At 42.5% G+C, this 18,188-nt stretch overlaps 2 protein-coding genes across 2 annotated transcripts in view; both read right to left on the reverse strand.

Moving 5' to 3' along the window:
* Positions 1–989: 989 nt before the first annotated feature.
* pitpnb (phosphatidylinositol transfer protein, beta) lies at positions 990–14,007 on the reverse strand. Its single transcript, XM_076163881.1, has 12 exons — positions 13,950–14,007; positions 8,955–8,985; positions 8,072–8,217; positions 7,748–7,839; positions 7,493–7,500; positions 6,663–6,737; positions 6,422–6,505; positions 5,059–5,136; positions 4,850–4,954; positions 4,517–4,639; positions 4,267–4,354; positions 990–3,548 (listed from the first exon to the last, which is right to left on the reverse strand). The coding sequence occupies exons 1-11, from the start codon at positions 13,967–13,969 to the stop codon at positions 4,307–4,309; spliced, it is 810 nt and encodes a 269-aa protein (XP_076019996.1). The 5' UTR covers positions 13,970–14,007; the 3' UTR covers positions 990–3,548; positions 4,267–4,306.
* A 328-nt stretch (positions 14,008–14,335) lies between these two features.
* ttc28 (tetratricopeptide repeat domain 28) overlaps positions 14,336–18,188 on the reverse strand; it is a 72,998-nt gene continuing 69,145 nt past the window's right edge. The window contains exons 31-34 of the mRNA XM_076164081.1: positions 17,552–17,681; positions 17,273–17,380; positions 16,550–17,168; positions 14,336–16,222 (exon numbers count right to left, since the gene is read on the reverse strand). Coding sequence (XP_076020196.1) covers positions 15,049–16,222; positions 16,550–17,168; positions 17,273–17,380; positions 17,552–17,681 — 2,031 coding nt within the window. The 3' untranslated portion in view covers positions 14,336–15,048. The remainder of the gene's footprint in view (positions 16,223–16,549; positions 17,169–17,272; positions 17,381–17,551; positions 17,682–18,188) is intronic.

Here is an 18,188-nt window from a genome sequence, read left to right on the forward strand (position 1 = left end):
GCCACGTCGGTCAGATACAGCTGGTTGGCCAACATGTCGTTCTGGTTGTTTAGGAGTCTGTTAGTATTCTCTGCATTCTCTATCATCTCTCTGTATTTTACCCACCTGCTCTCATTCAAATCTCTCTCTGCTTCGGTCTTCATTTGAAGATTTATCTTTACTTCCATTTCCTCTATGCATTTTATGTTAATAACTTTATTCCTCTTCATCTCTTTCTCCAAAATCTTGCTTTGCTCTTTCAGCTGCTTAATCAGTGAGTCCCTTTCGTTACAAAGTTCTTTTGTTATACTTCTCAATTTCTGCTGTGTAAGAGTCTTGCATTCTTGGTGGGTTATGTCCCCATTTGAACACTGTGTCATTATCTCATCCAAATGCGAGAGAACATTTCTCACACCACCAGCTCTGGTTCTGCTCTGTGGCTCCTGCTCACTCTTATCCACCTGTCGGACGGCCATTTTTACTGCCTCAACTTCCTGGAGCAAGAGCCCCCTGTCCACCTCCCACTGCTGTAGGTCTGTCAGTATCTGTCCATTTGCACCCTCCTCCTCCTCTTTGCTGCAAAGTGTCTCAGGTGGCACGTTCATTTCTCTGCAAAGGGCCTCACTATTTTGGCAAAGAGACATGTTACGTTTTAATAGAGTGTTACTGTACTGGTTAAGGAGATGGTTTTGTCTCAGCAGATTTTCATATCGTTGTAGAAGAAACTCAGCAATATTGAAGAGGGTCTCAACATCGCCCTCTGTGAAGGAACTATCTTGGTTACTCATGATCACAATTTGTCTGCTTGACATTGCTGATGCTGAATGACAGACAGCCTATAGGATTTTATCAGATTTTTCCATGACATCATTTTTTTACAGGTTTTCCTTGACATCATGGTACCGGAGTGAGTGTGCCGTGTGCTCTAGTGGCATTGCAACTAGCAGCACGAACAACATGAAGAAGTTAAAAGTTGTTAAACAGACAAATAAATAATCATATGGCAAACACACAACAGCACATTCTTTTATTTGTTCAAATTTATTAGATATTCTGTTATGTTTCATTGTCTAGACCTTCTGTCACAGCTGAAAAGCTGAGAAAAAGAAAACAGGAACTAATCGTTTTACATTCACTACTAATTCCCCTGAATTTCTGCCTTATCAGAAAAGAGAAAGTTGAATGCAGTGTGAATTAAAATAAAACAGATTTTGCAAATGCTTTATCTTTTTTACAATAAGGAAAATCTGTATTTTGGACTCCATCTGTTCCCCATGCTTCCATCCCTCCCCTCACGATCATTCCCTGGCTGGCATCATGGATAACGCTATAAAACTGTACATCACACAGTCTATTCCTGTCTACATGGCAATTCTCATATCATTCAAACTCAACAGTCTGATTCTGAGATTTCCCTGTATGATGCAGCTCAAAAGCAAACACAAACATAAATGGAACAAAACAAAAATGAAGCCGAAACAAAAGGAAAACGCTAATACTGCATGTAAATCATGCAGATTAAAATTAAAGAAACATTTCGTAATGATTTGCTTTATAATGAATGATGTAATGGGTCCGTGTCGTGCCTGACGGGTGTAAATATCAGTGTGTCTGCAGAAATGCACTGCATAGTGTCAAACAGTGTAGCTGTACATTCATAAGGTGGGGATGAAGAACAGTTTAACCATCATCTCAACACACCTACCAGTACAGTATTAAATGTTAGACTATTAGGCTTTGTAGCTCATTATCCAAATCAAGCTTGTCCATGTGTACAACAAGGATACTGACATGTACACATCTACAAGTCTCATTAAATGTAAGATAGAATAAAAGCATCATTTTTGGAGATGTGACATTCTTGTCCAAACACTCAATGCTTTCACCACAGCTGTAGCTCTAATTACATCATGATCATATAAAACATCAAAGTAATGCTAAAATAAAGAGAAAGATGACAAAAGAATAAAAGGCTCCAACCTGAAGTCAGTGAAACAGCATAGCAGGCAGTTGGAAAGGAGTAATGCAGGACAGAGGTGCCACCCGGCTGCAAAATCAAGACCCATCCTATGTCATCACACACCAAACTAAGCAACCAAGAGTCCAATTCATGTAAAAGTTGTCAAAGCAGTTCATCCTTATCTAGAAATAGTCAATGGTTCAGACTGACCACACTCTCTGGTAGGTAAGGTAGAAATGCTTAGAGAAGATTCCTTTTCCATGGTAAATCTATACACCCAGAATGCTTGTTATACAATAACTGCCACATTACAGACTTGCCCCGACCCATTGCTCCGTCCAGAGAGGAAATGGTAGTGCAAAAAAAGAGAACTACCTTGATTCATGCACATAAAATGCAAAAACTGTCACCCTCGTTTTTCAGAGAAAAGCTGTAGAACTGAGAAAAGCATCAATGAGGCTATGAGACCACAAAGCCCTCCAGTGAAAGCCCTAGCCAATGAGAAAGGACTTGCAAGTACAACATGGGGCAAATTCACCAGGCTGATCAAACGGTGAAAGCACAGAAGCAATGATCGTAGTAGCTGCTGAATGTTATCCATCTCAGTGACAAGTCCTTAAGCGTAAAGGCAGTAGAGAACACAAACAAGCACACACTAACACACACACACAATTAATGTACAGACTAATTCTCTCCTGGGGGGCCCGAGCCCCCCTCCTCCATTATAAACCATCCACTTGAGCAAAGCTGCATTGCAGCGACTATACATGTGCCATGACAGTCAGTGAGGAGTTGCTGTTGTCCACATGCACTTGTGAGGGGATGGGCCGGTGTCTGAATGCGCCACATGCAGCCATGTGCATGTGTGGTAGCAAAGAAAGATCGCTAGTGCATGACTGTTTAAATTCCTCTGAAACATAAACAGACATGCCTCCAAAGCCTTTAAATGGAAAAAAAACTATAAAGTAAGACAAAAAAGATAATTATTCCAACCAATTGCCAGACAAAGGGGATGGTGACACGAGGGGCAGGACATCTATACACAGTTTACCAGTACAAGATACAGACAATAATGAGGGGAAAGGGAGGCTAAAAGGAGAGAGAAAGTTACATCACAAGGGAAGGAAGTGAGGAAGAATGGTCCAATACCTGCTTAAAATCATCTTATACCAGGAGAAAGTTAGCAAGTTTTATACTTAAAATAACATTCTAATCAATTTAAAAGGCTTGACTGTCAGAGTCACGGTTTACATGTGTGAATAAAAACAAAGCCCATTGTAATAATTAACTAACAATTACATATCAGGCAATTTACGTTCTGTGCAAAGAGTTTTTTTCTTTTGTATGTATGCAAAACCATTTTTTTGTTTTTTATATTTTACAGGAGGCTTGTGATTGGGGAAGGATCTGTACAGTACTGTTAACCAATCTCGGTAAACCCCCCCCCCCAATGAATCATGTGAGACTGGAAGAGAAGAGCAGACATCAGGGTCACTTCCTCTTCATGGTGGATGTGTCTCTGGTGACATCATCATGACAAGGGTTTGGTTGATTTGCCTCATTGCTCGTGAGCAGCACTGGTGCCTCGAATCGAACCTGTGTTACGCAGCTGAGAGGCGCGTAGGGAGGGGAGAAAGGAGAAAGAAGACGGTTTGGTTTGTTTTCACACTGGAGTAAAGAAGGTAAAAAAGCTGAAGCAGCAACTAAAGCCAGGTTTACAATCCATGTTAAAATACTCAAGTGATTTTTCCACCTCATGATTTACCTCCAAAGTAGGCAACATTGATTTTTTTTCCCAGAATTTGGAGTATTTCAGAGATATGACTTTCACTTATAAGGTCTTCATGGCCTATGAATGGACCCCAATATTCTAAGGGTCCATTTAAAGGCCTAGGACAGACCTGGTAAATGAATGCTACCAATAACTAAAAAGTGCCCTCTGGTGGATACAATTGTACACTACTGCTCACAGCACATGTTGGCAGATCCCTATGTAGTTTATAAACCTGGCCTTAAGCTGTAAGGAATGCAATTTCCATCAATATCCATCAGTAAGTATATCACAAAACATCAAAAAGAGGAAACAAAGACAGGTGAAGCATTCCAGTTGAGTGGGAAGGAGCTGTGCAAGAGAGAATGTTGAAGTTAGAATGTGAATGAGGCGCGAGGCTGGGACGATGTCATACACAAAAGGAACTGAAAACCAAGCTGCAGTACAGCAGTCAAGACAGGATGAAAAGAGATGAGTAGTAAAGGAACATGCATGAAGAAAGAGGCGGAGAATGATTTCATGCAAATGCCACCAGGTCTCATTCGGTGAGACTTACTCAGCCTGCCTCTAGTTTTGACCTACAGGGGGGAGCAGGCCTAATCTTCTGACGCAGAGGTGCCTCGTACGTCTCCCTTCTGACGCATCTGATGTGAAATTAAAGGGGTAGAGGGTCGCATGTCAACTTTGATAGTCAAAACATTTGTGTAATTCAGCATCCATGGCTCTCCATTTCCTTGTGTGAGGATTAGAGAGCTGGGTCCAGTGTGTCTAAAGAGGGATGGTTGGGCACATGGCCATTTCATTACCTCCTCAAGCTCTTTTTGAGTCTCCTCTTCCATCCGCCTGATGTCCTCCATGGTCAAACCCACCCACTTGTCAATCCAGCAGAACAGCTGACGGTGGAAGTTGGTGAAAATACGTTTTTCTTGCTTTGAAGGAAGGAAGAGGAGTCAAAATCAGCAAAACTAAAGAGCAAGATTCAGGCACACTGAAACGTCTCTGAGCAATGGCGCCCTCTGTTGAGAAAATACACCAACAGCACATCGCAAATGATAAGCAGTTAATTATACATTAGTATCAACACCTATACCTATAAGTATTCTACATCATCATCTCATGAGTAAAATACTGGCCATTACCCTGTGGATGAAATTTTCCACTTTGGTCTGCAGTCCCCACCATCTGAATTTGACAGTCACCAGTTTGTATGCACACATGTATGGACAGTCTGCCTGGGGCTGACTCTGCAAAAGAAAAAACACATTTCTTTGGAGAGGAGAAGACCGAGTGTAAACACAGTTTGACTTCACAGCAGCGCATGTCTGGTTGCTGTTCCTATGATGTATACCTTCCATTCAGGGCCGAGGGGTCCTCTGGCTGTCTTGGTAGATTGGAAAAGGGAAGGATCTTCCTCTGGTTTATAGTCCTGATGGTCACAACGGAACACAGACAAAGTTTGGTTCAGACTTTCAGCTCTCCTTACTACAACACTCAGTTGCATCAACGCTGCCCACAGGAGCAGCTATGATGTCATATTTGCTGTAACTTGTAAATGTGCTCATCCCTTAATGTGCACTACACACACAAAGTGAACAGTCATATCTAAGAAAGTGAACAGTCATATATACTGTATAAGAATATCAGCCAAGTTTTATTTGCCTTGGCAAATTATAGTAGGGGGAGAATCATCAGTGACACGCACACACTGTACTTTGAGAATCATGAATGATCACACACACACGCGTAAAGGTCCTTTGGTCTTGTTTTAAAATATTATTCCAAGGTCACTTTGGACCAGTCACTGCTGATAAATGGATACTGAAGACATTAAACTACACTTTACAGCATTCTAGCAAAACTCGTTTGAATCCTAAACTGGAACATTGAGGAATCGGCAAATGCCAGATTGTATTCCAGGCCCTGCAGTCATGTAGGCTGCACCCCCACACCGAGCTGGGCTCTGTGTTGTTTTAATCCATCAGACCTGTTGAGAAGAGTGGTGGTGGTGAAACCTGGAGCAGATGGACCTTCGGATTAAGCCTTGACCTCAACACTGATCCACTTAAGTCATTACTGTCTAAGAGCGAGTATAAGAAAACCTGCAGCCCAGGGACAACAGCAAGCCGTCTGACCTAAGAGCAAGGCATTAGGCTACATTTTAGACTAAAAATCTTAGTTCCAAGTATGACTGAACAGCCTTCAGGGTCTCTTACAGGAGTGTAAATCTGACCCAACTATTCATTTACTGTCGTTAACCAAGAAATATAAACACAATCTCACATCGAAAAACAACACATCGAGTTTTACATTGAGCACATTTGCAGTGCGGTATTGGTTTCACAGGGTCACAGGGTGGATGGAGCCGAACCCAACATTTATTAGGCGACAGGCAGCATCAACCCTGGAGGGGTCACCAGTATATCAGAGGCAAACAAGCTTGTTCACACTCCCATTCTCACCTGCAGCCAATTCACCTGACCTGCAAGCGTTTGGATGGTTTTAAAACAATTTTAGAACAACACGAGTGCACAAGCAGGTTACTTCTTCGGGGTGGAGACAACCTACAATAAATCAGGGTCACCTGCTGCAGGTCAACCTGTGTGTTACGGTCAAAGTCTTATCCCCCACACCCCTGATCCATGTCAGCTTTTGGTTATTTTTACTTTATCACTCCGCAAAGCTGTTAAACAATTTGTTTGGTAAAAACTCACCCCAGGAGCCACCTCGTCTGTGTTTGCTATATCTATGGGAACCACCTCTACGGTACTCCATGTGGTTTCATCCAGCTCGTGCACCTGGTATGGGGAGAAAGATACACATAAACTATATATGCAGTGATGAAGATTGCCTGACTTCAGCATACAGACAAAAGGACATGTTTTGCCTACTCATCAGTCTATTCAGCCTTTGGGTCCATGTAACAAGGGGTCATTGACACCTCTGCTCACTTACATTTTCTAGTGTTCCCATGTCAGGTTTGTGCCACGTCTCAATCTTTATCATGAAGTCCTCCTTCATGTACTCATTCTGAAAAGCAAGACAACAAATATAAAAATCTATAATTGTAATATATATATATGGTCTTCTAGTTCCTTTCCCTAAACAGATCCATTCTTCTGAGGGAAAATCAAATTTGATACCACGCATGTTTAAGAAGAGAGTAACATCTGTAAGTGAAACCAGTGATGGGCTAATATGCAAATAAATCACATGCAAATGACTCGTCATAAAATCTGTATGGTCCAGGTCGTGTACAAAGGGAAGAGAGCTTTAAGTGAGGTTGGAGAGCCTGCCTTAGCTCGTTACTGTGCTCGGAATGGGACGATACATTTGCATAATGATAAACAAATGATCCATCCAGACTTTTTAGGGCTTGTCTGGATGGAATCTTTCATTATCTGTCATGTTCTTCAAGCTGAAAGAATTTCAAGCTTTTACTCAGAATTCAAATAGTACTCCTCAACTGCAGTACAACAACTTTAGAACAACAGAGCCAATGTGAGCAGTAGGGAGAATGTCAAGAATTTGGCTCAAGAAAGAGTTCTGAGAGATATACTTAAACCCTACAGCTAAATCCAATTAGTCCATTAGATGTTTAGGCTGAAACAACACTAATGATGGTGCCCTTCTCTGCCCTCCACTATTTTTAACTCTGACAAGAGGAGTGGTTAGCTTAGAGGAAAGGTTCAGCTATTTCAAGCCGTTAACACCAACAGTCTACATGTTTGTTGTATGTATATGTAATCACCAGAAACGGTCATAAACTTTCACAAATGACTCACCGTAACAACTGCAGGGGATCAGGAAAAAACAAAACAAAAACAAAGTAGGGGGGAAAAAAAGAGCATCAGCGTCAACATTCCAAGATAGATTTCACAATTTCTGCTTACTGAGAAAAAACTAAATGGTGCAAAATGTAATATATGACATGCAGTCCAGGTACCACATTAGCTGTATACTTTCTGTTGATCATATGCAAACAGACCACACTGAAATGTATCTGGACCTTAATTGTGTCGTGTTTAGCTGATACTTACTAGTGCGACAGTATGGGTATGCATTCCAGGCCTTTTCATGAAAAACTAGTGCTCCTTCTGGGGCAATCATCTTCACGTACGTTGGGACTTTACTACAGTGGGAGAAAACAAGACAATCAGGCTCCTGATCTGAATGACAGATATATACACATACACAGGAACATTTCGATTGGGATGTGAAGTTTACTCAGAAAGATCCATAATTCATAACACCATTGATGGCGTTATTAACCCTCAAAGTGCCATGTTAAATCTAAATGCACGACCATGCCACTACATGTACCTGTAGTTTCAGCTGCATGTCAAAGAGAATTGGTGTCGTACCTCTTTAGATGGTATATTTTATGTGTGTATTGTCCCCTCTCTCCATCCTTCTCATAGGGTTCATTTTTCAGCACCTCGATGCCTTCTCCTCCTCCTGTCTCATTCTTGCTGGCTTCGGCCACAGAGTACAGCTGACCCACTTGGTACTGCAAGGAACAGGAAGAAAAAAGGATGCAGATTGAATATGGACAGCCATGATTATAGCATCAATCAACGCATGCCACTTACACTCTGGGATTCATTGCTATAATAATGAGACAAAGTGACGACCTCCACCGTAGGCAAATATGTCACTGTATTAAAATGAAGAATCACAAAAGAAACTAAGAGCTTTCCCAAACGGTCTCTTAAATCACAGCCAGGAACAGAACTTCCCCGGCAGGTCTACTCCATTTTTTTGAGATGTGACCCTTAGGCCTCCCAAGCATTACTAAGTCCCTCATTAGACCCTTAATTAAATGTAACTGCTTTTAAGTTAACAGAACAATTGATTTGCGATGTCACTGGCTCTTATGAACACATCATAAAGTAAGTCACTGAGGTGGAAGTCGACACAAACCCTGCTTTAAATAGAGTGTGATGACAGACAAATAGTCCTGTTTAGTCCAATTCATCCCTCTGCAGCCACCAGCACTACCTGCCTGTTCCATGTTCTCTAACAAAGCCTGTTTTGTCCTACAGACTGACGCCTGAGCAGAAACCATGCCATTCTTGTTACAGACAGAAAGAAAAGGCATCGACAATGATAGCATTCAAAACAGTGTTCTGATATAATCGATAGGGCATCACTTAGAGACTGGTTTAATACAAAATCAGCTTTACAATTGTCAAAATGAAAATCTGCTATCAAATGATGGTGAAGCGTGAAGCAGTGATTACTCACCTCTTCCACAGAGACTGGCAACACTACGCGGCTGGGATGGGAAAATGAGCCGGCGATGAAGCAGGGCAGAAAGACAGAGACAGACAAAGAAGTTAAGAGTTAAGTCAGGACGAAAAAAAAGAAAAACACATTAGTATAAACAGCACATTGGCATGCCAATATTCCCACACCTACAAATCTCTCCACATTGGTTTTGTCGTTATGTCATTACTCAGCCCTGTGATGTTTAGTACACCACCTCGTGCTGCAAGTGAATCAGAATTTCTTCTAAACAAATGTCTCTTTCCTACTTTACAGTGCTCCAAATGACAGCAATTTAGCAATAAAATATCACAAATAAACATGTTTATCCTGACTAAGCTACATGACAGCACCATTGCCCTAGCTTGATTACGTAATTTTACATTTATATAACAACATAAACTTGCTTAACTGTCACCTCAGGGGCAGCACCCTTTAGACAGCTTACAAATCAGCCTCCTTTGCCAAGACTAAAGCCACATAGAGCCAGACCAAACCAGGGTACAACAGGATGAGACTGATGCAGAGCAAGCTTTACCAAACAATCTTTACATTTCCAAGTTATGGACTAACAGTGGTAAAATATGCATTATAGAACAGGACCTACAGCAGTTTCACTCTGCAGTAGAGCAAACATAAACACACACACTGTTGTACTGTGGAGAAGCTTATTACTTTTCAATCAGTATGCACCGCTCTCTGTAGTCTCTATTTTAGCAGAGAAGATGATTAGAGTGAAATTACATTTAAGAAGGAACTGCTTGATGGATTATATGAATGCTGAATTGAAAACTTGCTCATATTGGTTTGGAATAAAAGGAGAAATTAAATCTCTCAGAGCGCACCAAGCTCTCCAAATCTCATCTGACCAAATGGCAACGAGCGCCTCAGCATCCTCTGCAATCCAGTCTTGGGACTCCCATTGTTCTTTACAGTTACACAATCTTTTACACACGGTACCTTTGTCTTTGTCGTTTGCTGTGGTACAACGTGTGAGCCAATCAGTGCATTGCTACGTCAACGCCACCCCGGTGAGTGAGACCAGCACGGCCTCTGTGGTGGAAGAGGTCCAAAGCAAACCAAAACACCAAGGCCATTACCACAATCAGTGTAGGCTTATGAATGTTTACACTAAGTGTGTGATTGCCACAATGGATGGATGCATGGCTATCTATAACGGCTGCCCTGCTTATTTAATTCAGAGGCAGAGAGTGACTTTGGCATTAGCAGTGATTTAACCAGAGAAAATCACTCGTGCAACTGCAGAAACACTGGAAGCAGCGAGCACTTTGAGTGATTCTGGCTCACTCTGGTGTACAGCTTTAGTAACAGAAGGCAAGTAACATGTTGGCTCTGGCAAAATATGCCAGTCTCAATTGTCTGCGATTTTGAAGGGGTCCACTTATTTATGATGGCTGTGTTTTAGCAGACGCTTTCATTCCTGTGTCACAAAAAGCTGAAAGTAATCATTCCAACCTACACGCCTGAAATTTGCACTGATTATATCATCTTTCGCCAGGGATGACAGACTACTCAGGCTTTATACTGCTGAAGGCCTCGGAAGTCCAAACAGGGATTCTCAGCTCGTTTGGCTGAGTAGATATCTTCACTCGGATGTGGATTTGCTGTGATCTCCCCTTTCTGTTTATCTAAAAGAATCTAAGAGGTGTCCACCAAAATCACATGTTCTTATTACCACTAACGAAAAATTCATAATAAATAACCCTTTCACTGAAGCTTTAGATACAAGGGTTAAAGACGCATCATAAAACAGTACTGGGTCCATTTATCTGTTAATAAAACCTGGACTATCCCATCCACAAAGCCCACCAATCCAAGATAGGGATCCTGTAGGCCAGTGGTTCTTAACCTGGGTTCGATCGAACCCCAGGGGTTCGCTGAGTCATTCTCAGGGGTTCAACAGAGGTCAAGACACAAAGAGTATAGCCCGGTTCACGCTAGCAATTGACTGCCGACAATTTGGCAACACACAATTTCTCTTCGCAGTGTTAGATTAAAAATGGTAAAAAATGGTTTCATCCCACCCTAGTAAATAAAACATCCATCTTTGATTTTTTACGACTATGTCAAATCCTATTTGTCTCCAGTTCAATTGTGCATGGATTGAGGATTATTGGACAAGTCATATCCAGCATGGGTGAGACAGCCGCTCACGTTTAGTGTTGCGACAGCAGATGTCAACGCTGAATACCTCGACAAAATCATTGAACTTCTTCAGAGCCAGCTTCAACAGCAACTCATCAGAACAACAACGCCCTCAACGTTTTGGTGTCACCAAATCGTACCTTACCCTCTTATTGCTGAGAAAGCCCTTGAGATACTCACACCGTTTGTTACAATGCATCTTTGCGAGCAATCCTTTTCGAGGATGGCAGACATGAAAACTAAGAAAAGGAACAGACTTTGTTGCGAAAATGATATGAGAGTGGCACTTCCCAAGGTGAAGTCGCGCATTTCTCAACTTGTATCTAAAAGGCAACAGCAAAAGTCACATTGATTTGCAGAAAATAATCATTGAGTTATGGTTTTGTGTGAAATTCATGTTTTGTTGGTTTTCTTCTTTGAACACAGTGATTTTGTGTGCAACTGATGCACTGATAAAATATATACCTACGTTTTAAAGAAATCATATTTTATTTTTCTAATTACAAAGGCTTGAATGCACTGATGAAGCTTGCAGGGTTCAGTACCTCAGATAAGGTTAAGAACCACTGCTGTAGGCTCTCAAGATATTAAAGGCCACTAAAGTGCAGATGCTACCCAAGCAACATCAAATGAACAGGGATTGAGTCAGGACACTTATGTGTGTGTCATCATATCCATTTGTCGCAGGCACCTGGTTAGCATCACTAACACTTGTACAGGGGAAATGAAGGCCAAAGCCCGGAAAATAAAGTCTTTGGCTCAATAGCATCAGCAGCACACCTTAGATTACCTGCCTCGGCTACTTCTGCTGGCCAATCATGACGCTGCTGCAAAGCCAGACGACAATAGTGTGTATTGTGTGCCATCGTTCAGTCCATAGTCAAATTAAATTTGGTTACAAATCCTCAGATTCACTTTATGACGAAGAGTCGCAGCAACGTGGCAGAGAGAGTAACTCACAACAGCCACCCTTGTCTAGTAGGCCTAGGAGGTAAAACTAGGTCAGATAAGGAGATGAGACCACTATATGTGGGGAAGGGGAAAGGAACAGGAAGCTGTAGAACAAAATGGCAGAAGCTGACCATCCACAGGTCCTGTTTACACACAGCCTGTGTAACTCTTGTGTGCATTTACATTTTGACAGAAGAGCTCATAAGCAGAGCTCTCTACACGTCTGTACAGATAACACAGTACATCTCCATGCACACTGACTCCGATTTCTCTGTACTGTGATTGTGTCATTTAAAGATATCAGTAAGATGTGATTTACAATAACATAACATGCATATACTTACAAAAATATATTTACATTTCAGTCTTATTATGGTATTGACATCTGAATACAATCTATTTGTCTTAATCAGACTATAATGACCGTCTTGGTGTTAAACAGTGTTAGAAATCAGCAGAATAGGTCACAGGTCACACAACTTTAAAATGCTTTTGCTTACAACTCGCTTGACTGACTTCTCTCTCTGCTGCTAGACACAAGCAGTAGCAAAGAACGCAGCTAATGTGCTAACCAATTTAATTAACACTTGTTGTTGCGTGTAATGGTACTAAATGTGCTGCATAATGTTGAAGTAGTTGATGTTGACACAAGGAAAAGTAAAAGATACAAACTGTGGCGCCACGGGCCAACGGTTCTCTTAGATGCATCTGTAGCCTGACTGACATTATGTTGATATATACGAACACGTATATCATATATTAAATTAGACTTGAGAGACTATCTGGTGGTTAAATGATGTAAGATTGGTTGTACGGGTTTAAAATTGACGAATTACATGCCGAACAGGAACAAAACAACATATTTATTGGATTTGAACATCACATTACCGAGCGAGGCTCCGCTGCTAGACGAGCACAGCGGAGCGGTTAGCTTCGGCTACAATCGCTACTTTCATACACAAACACATATGCCCGCTTACTCTGCGGGAGGAAAGTGAAAAGCCCGAACAGAATAGCCGCCATATGTCTGCTATGGCCGCAGCGTTCAGCCTGGTAGGGTTGAAGTGGCGGCACTGTGGTAGCATGGCCGTGTTAGCCGCCCAGTTAAAGGGCTAACATGTCACGTTAGCGCTGACAAAGTTAGCGTCAAGTAGTTATCAGTCCTTCCGCAAGCTAGCTCGAAGGGTAACAACTACTATGAGTCCGAGCCAATGTAACGTGATAAACCTTCAGCTTAGTCGAACCGCCATTGAAGCCGAAAACTAAACGGCAACGCGACAGTTTGGAACCAAGCGACCATGTTCCCGTTAGGGGTGATGAAGGCTACAGATGAACTCCTCGCCAAAACAATGGTAATGCTAGCAGATAGCTAGTTGCTACAGCTAATTTAGCCAGCTAATGGTAAATCCGCCGTAGATGGAACCTTAATCTGTCACTCACGGGACCGAAGCTTAGAGAAATTGCTTCCCCGGGCTGCTAACAGGCGAGCTAACTCCGTGCGGGGAAACGTTCAACAACCAAATCACGGCAACTAACTGAATGGGTAACTTGTGTTCCTACGACCGGCGCGTTGCGTCGCTGCTTTAATTCATCTCCATTTAAAAGCTAATTATCCACTCTCCTGCTTACAACTCAGTCGCTAACGCTAGCTCGCTATAGCAACGCCTAAAGAGACCGGTGTACCGTTATCCACGTCCTGATCCACCCGGCTCAAAGACGCCTTTTTATCGGCTTAAAAACACAGGCAGCCACCGCGCACGACAGAAACTCGCGAAGCAAACGCGAATATGAAATTTCACAGGGGAAACGGTCCCTCTAACTACGCCGAAGGACATTTGTTAGAGACACTTCACTCACTATTCTTTGATGAGCACCATCTTCGTCACCCGGGCTGCGGCTGCGCACTGAGAGCGGACACCAGGCGGATTCAACAAGTACGTTACGCCCCTCCATTGTCCACTGCGCTTCCTCTTACGTACAATCCTGTAATAACGTCATCAAATTTAGGAGCCCAATTTTCTCTGTAATCACAATTCCTTTGATCTTGTAAGGAATAAAAACACAGAAGACACACCCATTGCTACATCCAATCTATTATATTGTACCTATTATTATTTTTAACTGAAATATCAACTTAAGGAGCGTCTGGAGTGGAACAGTCACTTTGGTCACAACTCGAACTCTTTTAAGTCATAAGGGATGTTCAATCAATCAAATACGTCATCAAAGCAACACGTGGAAGGGGATATTTTTATTTAACAACTCGCTGAGATGCGACATAGGAGAGTAGCACCACAGCAAAACTACATTGTAAAGAAACTGTATAACACATGAACCCATCTCCATTAAAAAATCTCAAATGTATTCATCATTTCTTCCATGTTTTAATTGTCCATATAAAATGTATAATAATAATTGAAAAACACTTATTAATTTACAAAATAACTGATAACAGTAATCATTTGTTATTAACACAAATTATCACACAATTAACCCCAAACCATCCAATTCAGGTTGCAAATCAATACAATTAGAGCATTTAGTTCAACATAAAATGATTTCTTTATTTCTGTTACAGGCATTCAGTAAAGACTGTAGACTGTAAATCAAGTTTATTTTTATTTATGTATATGGAGGCATTGAAACACATGCTCTCTAGTCAATTATGAAAAAACATTTAAAGCCAGAGACTCTCATGTCAGACTCATTTTGGCCTTCCAGCTCTCTCCAGCAGAAGGCACAGTCATCATCACAATGAAAACATTAGTGTAACATCCTTTCATAAAGAGTTAATCACAGGCAACATCACTTTTAATGCTTGAAATGATCTTTGCAAACCCCTGTCTTCACCAGGTATTGCTAAATATGGTTGTATTTTGCTGTCAAATTGACAGTTTGTGTCATAAAGCAATTATAAAACGTCCCATGACTCTGAAGACAACAAATATACAAACCCTCAACATTTAGAAGAAGGGAAAAAGTGTCCAGGTGAGAGAAACTTGTAGCCATTTCCAGGCTTACTGCCTCCTTTAGAGTTTTTTGGAAGACTGGATGATGGTGATGGAGGTGGTCGACCCTCCAGTTTTTGGTGACCATTTGGTCGATCATCAGTGCCTAGATCCTGGGGTCCCTCTACATTTTTACAGACAGACTCATGTCTAGGTGAGAGATTCAGCAAACCCAAAACATCATTCTGAACTGTACTCATCTTCTTATTTCCACCTCGGAGTAAACTGCCTGGACGGTCCACCTTGTGTTTTAGGGAAGCATTGGTCCAGAATGTTTTTAAGTTATGAATTGCCTGGACTTTGTTATCCAGAGCAGCCTGTTTTGACTGGCTCAGATCTGGGGTGTTTGCCGGGCTGGAGGAAGCAGAAACAGATCCTGTGGAGGAGTAAGAAAGGGCTGGCGATGGGTTGCTGCCCGCAGGAGAAGGATTGCCACAGATCGGCGAGATGGAGACGTTACTGGAGGAGCAGGAAGGTGAGATGTGGGCAGTATAAGGTGAGGTAGGGTATTTCAGTTTCAGCTGAGCCTGTGTATGCACATCTGGGGAAGCTGTGCTGAAAGGGGAAGAAGGAGAGAGAGAACCCTGCCCTTTCCCAGAGAGAGAGCAAGAAGACTGAGCTGGACTGTTGTAGCCAGAGCTGATCTTCTGTAAGGATGAAGAGCGGGATGGGGGTTTAGGCCGCGTTGAGGGAGGTGTCGAAAGAGATGTTGAAAGGGGTGACTGATTAATGAGGAGGGGGAGAGGAGAGGAGCACGCTTTGAGACTTGCTCTGCTACTAGGTCTGCTGAAAGCACTGGTCTCAGATGGACGAAAACCACGTGCTCCTCCAGCAGGAGTCAGAGTTGGGGTTGTGGGCACGGAGAGTGACAGTTGTCTGGCACTTGCCTCTTCTTTCCCCTCAGGGCCGCCCAGTGTCTTCTTCCCTCTGGTGTTTGCTTTCTGCATGCTCTCCACAGCTTGCATGTGGCTCTGGGTCTCCTCAAGGATCTTCTGGGCCAGTTCCTCGGGATCAAGCGGAGCCCTCTCCTCCTGGGACTTGACCGTGCTGTCTGTCTCCGTACTCGACTGGTCTGACTCAGAGCTGCTCGCCTTCCCTTTGCCAGTCCTCTGGGGAGATGAGCTAGAAAAGAACCCAATAACAAACAATGTTTTTCTGTCGCTCTGAAAAAATGGAGACCAATAAATGATGTAAAATTAAACAACATAATTACATAACGGAATTGTTGGTTTCATAGAATGGATTATGCTTATTAGAATTAAAATAAATTATTAGTTAAAGATACACGCTAGGTATATCACAATCCTCATGGCCTTGAAACAGGAAAGACTATTTCTCAAAAGGTGCATAAAAAATAAATAAACATAAATTCAACTTCCTTAAATAAGCATTAGATGTGCCACAATTGACTTTAAATCCAGATAATGTGCCTGTTAGTCTCACACTTACATTTCCTGCTTGGGCTTGGGGCTCGAAGGAACTGATAGGGGCACGGGTGGAGCTTTAATTGGGGAGGTCGGGGTGCTTACACTTCCCTTGGAGGAAACTGTAATAGGATACCCATGATTTCCAGCAGCTCCTCTCCCAGCAGCACCTCTACTGTGTCTGTGTCCTGCAGGCAGGGGCAATGTCTCACACTCCCTCCCTCCTAATGGCTCACTGCTGATGATGGAGAACCCTTCATAGTCATCATCCCCTTCTCCTCCATGATTGGTCAGTCGACCTCTTGACAGCCCTCCTGAATAGCAGTGTGATGCATAGAGTCCTCCTCCTCCTCGTGATCTCTCTAGCTCTGGTTGATGTGAGCGCTGGCTGATGACATCACTTCCTGCAGGCTCCGGACGGGACAGAAAACTGAGCGATGAGGCGAGGGAACTAAGGCTGTAAACTGAGATGGCATCACAGGAGAGGTTGTCCGGGCACACTGGCTGTAAGAAGGAGGGCTGAGGTGGGTAGCTACCAAGGGACAGGGGCAAGGAGTGAGGCTGGGATGCTGACTGAGAGGAGGAGAGAGACTCCAGAGAGGAGGAACTGTCCATGCTCAGCCGCTTAGGAAGCTCTGTGGAGTCTAAAAGAAGAGAAATAGAGGTAAATAAACAATTTGAGAAGTATTATGTGAGCTATAAGAGCTTGGAAGAGTTTTAAAAGCAAAGCCAAAGTAATTACTCTCACCAAAAAGTGCTAGAAGAGACTGAAGGGCAAAATGCATAGTTCGCCTGCTCGCCTGCTTTCCAGTTTTTAGCACAACCTCCTCCTGACCTACTTCACAAAGGTCGAAGCCTGAAAGAGAGGAGAGATTCTAATATTTCTGTATCCTTACAATGACGTACAAACACCATTATCCACACATTATCTCTTCATTGTGGTAGTCATGAATGTAATTTTATCTAGACAGAACTCTATGAGCCAATTAAGTCAAAATTGATTCTGGCTGACCTATCGATGACTTACCAAGTGCAGCAAGGAACTCGTGGCAGCCTGGCAGCCTCCATAGCTGCACACTTATCAACACCTGAATAGGAGCCAATGAAAAGTCTTGCTCTTTGTCCCCTGACTGCAACTGCACCAGGACTTGGTGAAGCTTTGGAGAGCAAAGAGATGGAAGAAGGAAAGTGAAGTTAGGAGTATGGTCCTTCTTTTATTTGACCAGCACTTAAATTTGTAGGTTGTTTCTGTCAGGGTCAAGGATTGACAGATGTGAGCACCAGCGTAGACTTCAGGGTGATATATATGTCAAGCTGGTGTTCTTTTCTTTTTACCAGTCAGTCTTGTGCTTTCTTTTAACACAACTCTGCAATTTCAGCATGGAACACTTACCATTCCCACCATGCTTTTAGCCGCCTTTGTGGTGGGTATGAGAGAGGAGGAAAAAGAGCTTTAGTGGTTTATTCCTGTACAAATGTTGGCACTGAGACAAAGCACTCTCAACCACGTATCGGTGCTCATGTATTCTAAATGTACTCAGTCAGGCACAGACATCAGGATAGTCTCTGTGTGATTGTACAGTATACCTATATCATGAAAATATGTCTAAATGTAGCCTCTCAGTTGGTCAGTCAGGAATATGAGCAAATATCTCATGACTGAT

The sequence above is a fragment of the Genypterus blacodes genome, unplaced genomic scaffold (assembly GCF_046128005.1).
Source record: "Genypterus blacodes isolate CSIRO-AG114 ecotype Tasmania unplaced genomic scaffold, CSIRO-AGI_Gbla_v1 ptg000133l_1, whole genome shotgun sequence".
Lineage (NCBI taxonomy): Eukaryota > Metazoa > Chordata > Actinopteri > Ophidiiformes > Ophidiidae > Genypterus > Genypterus blacodes.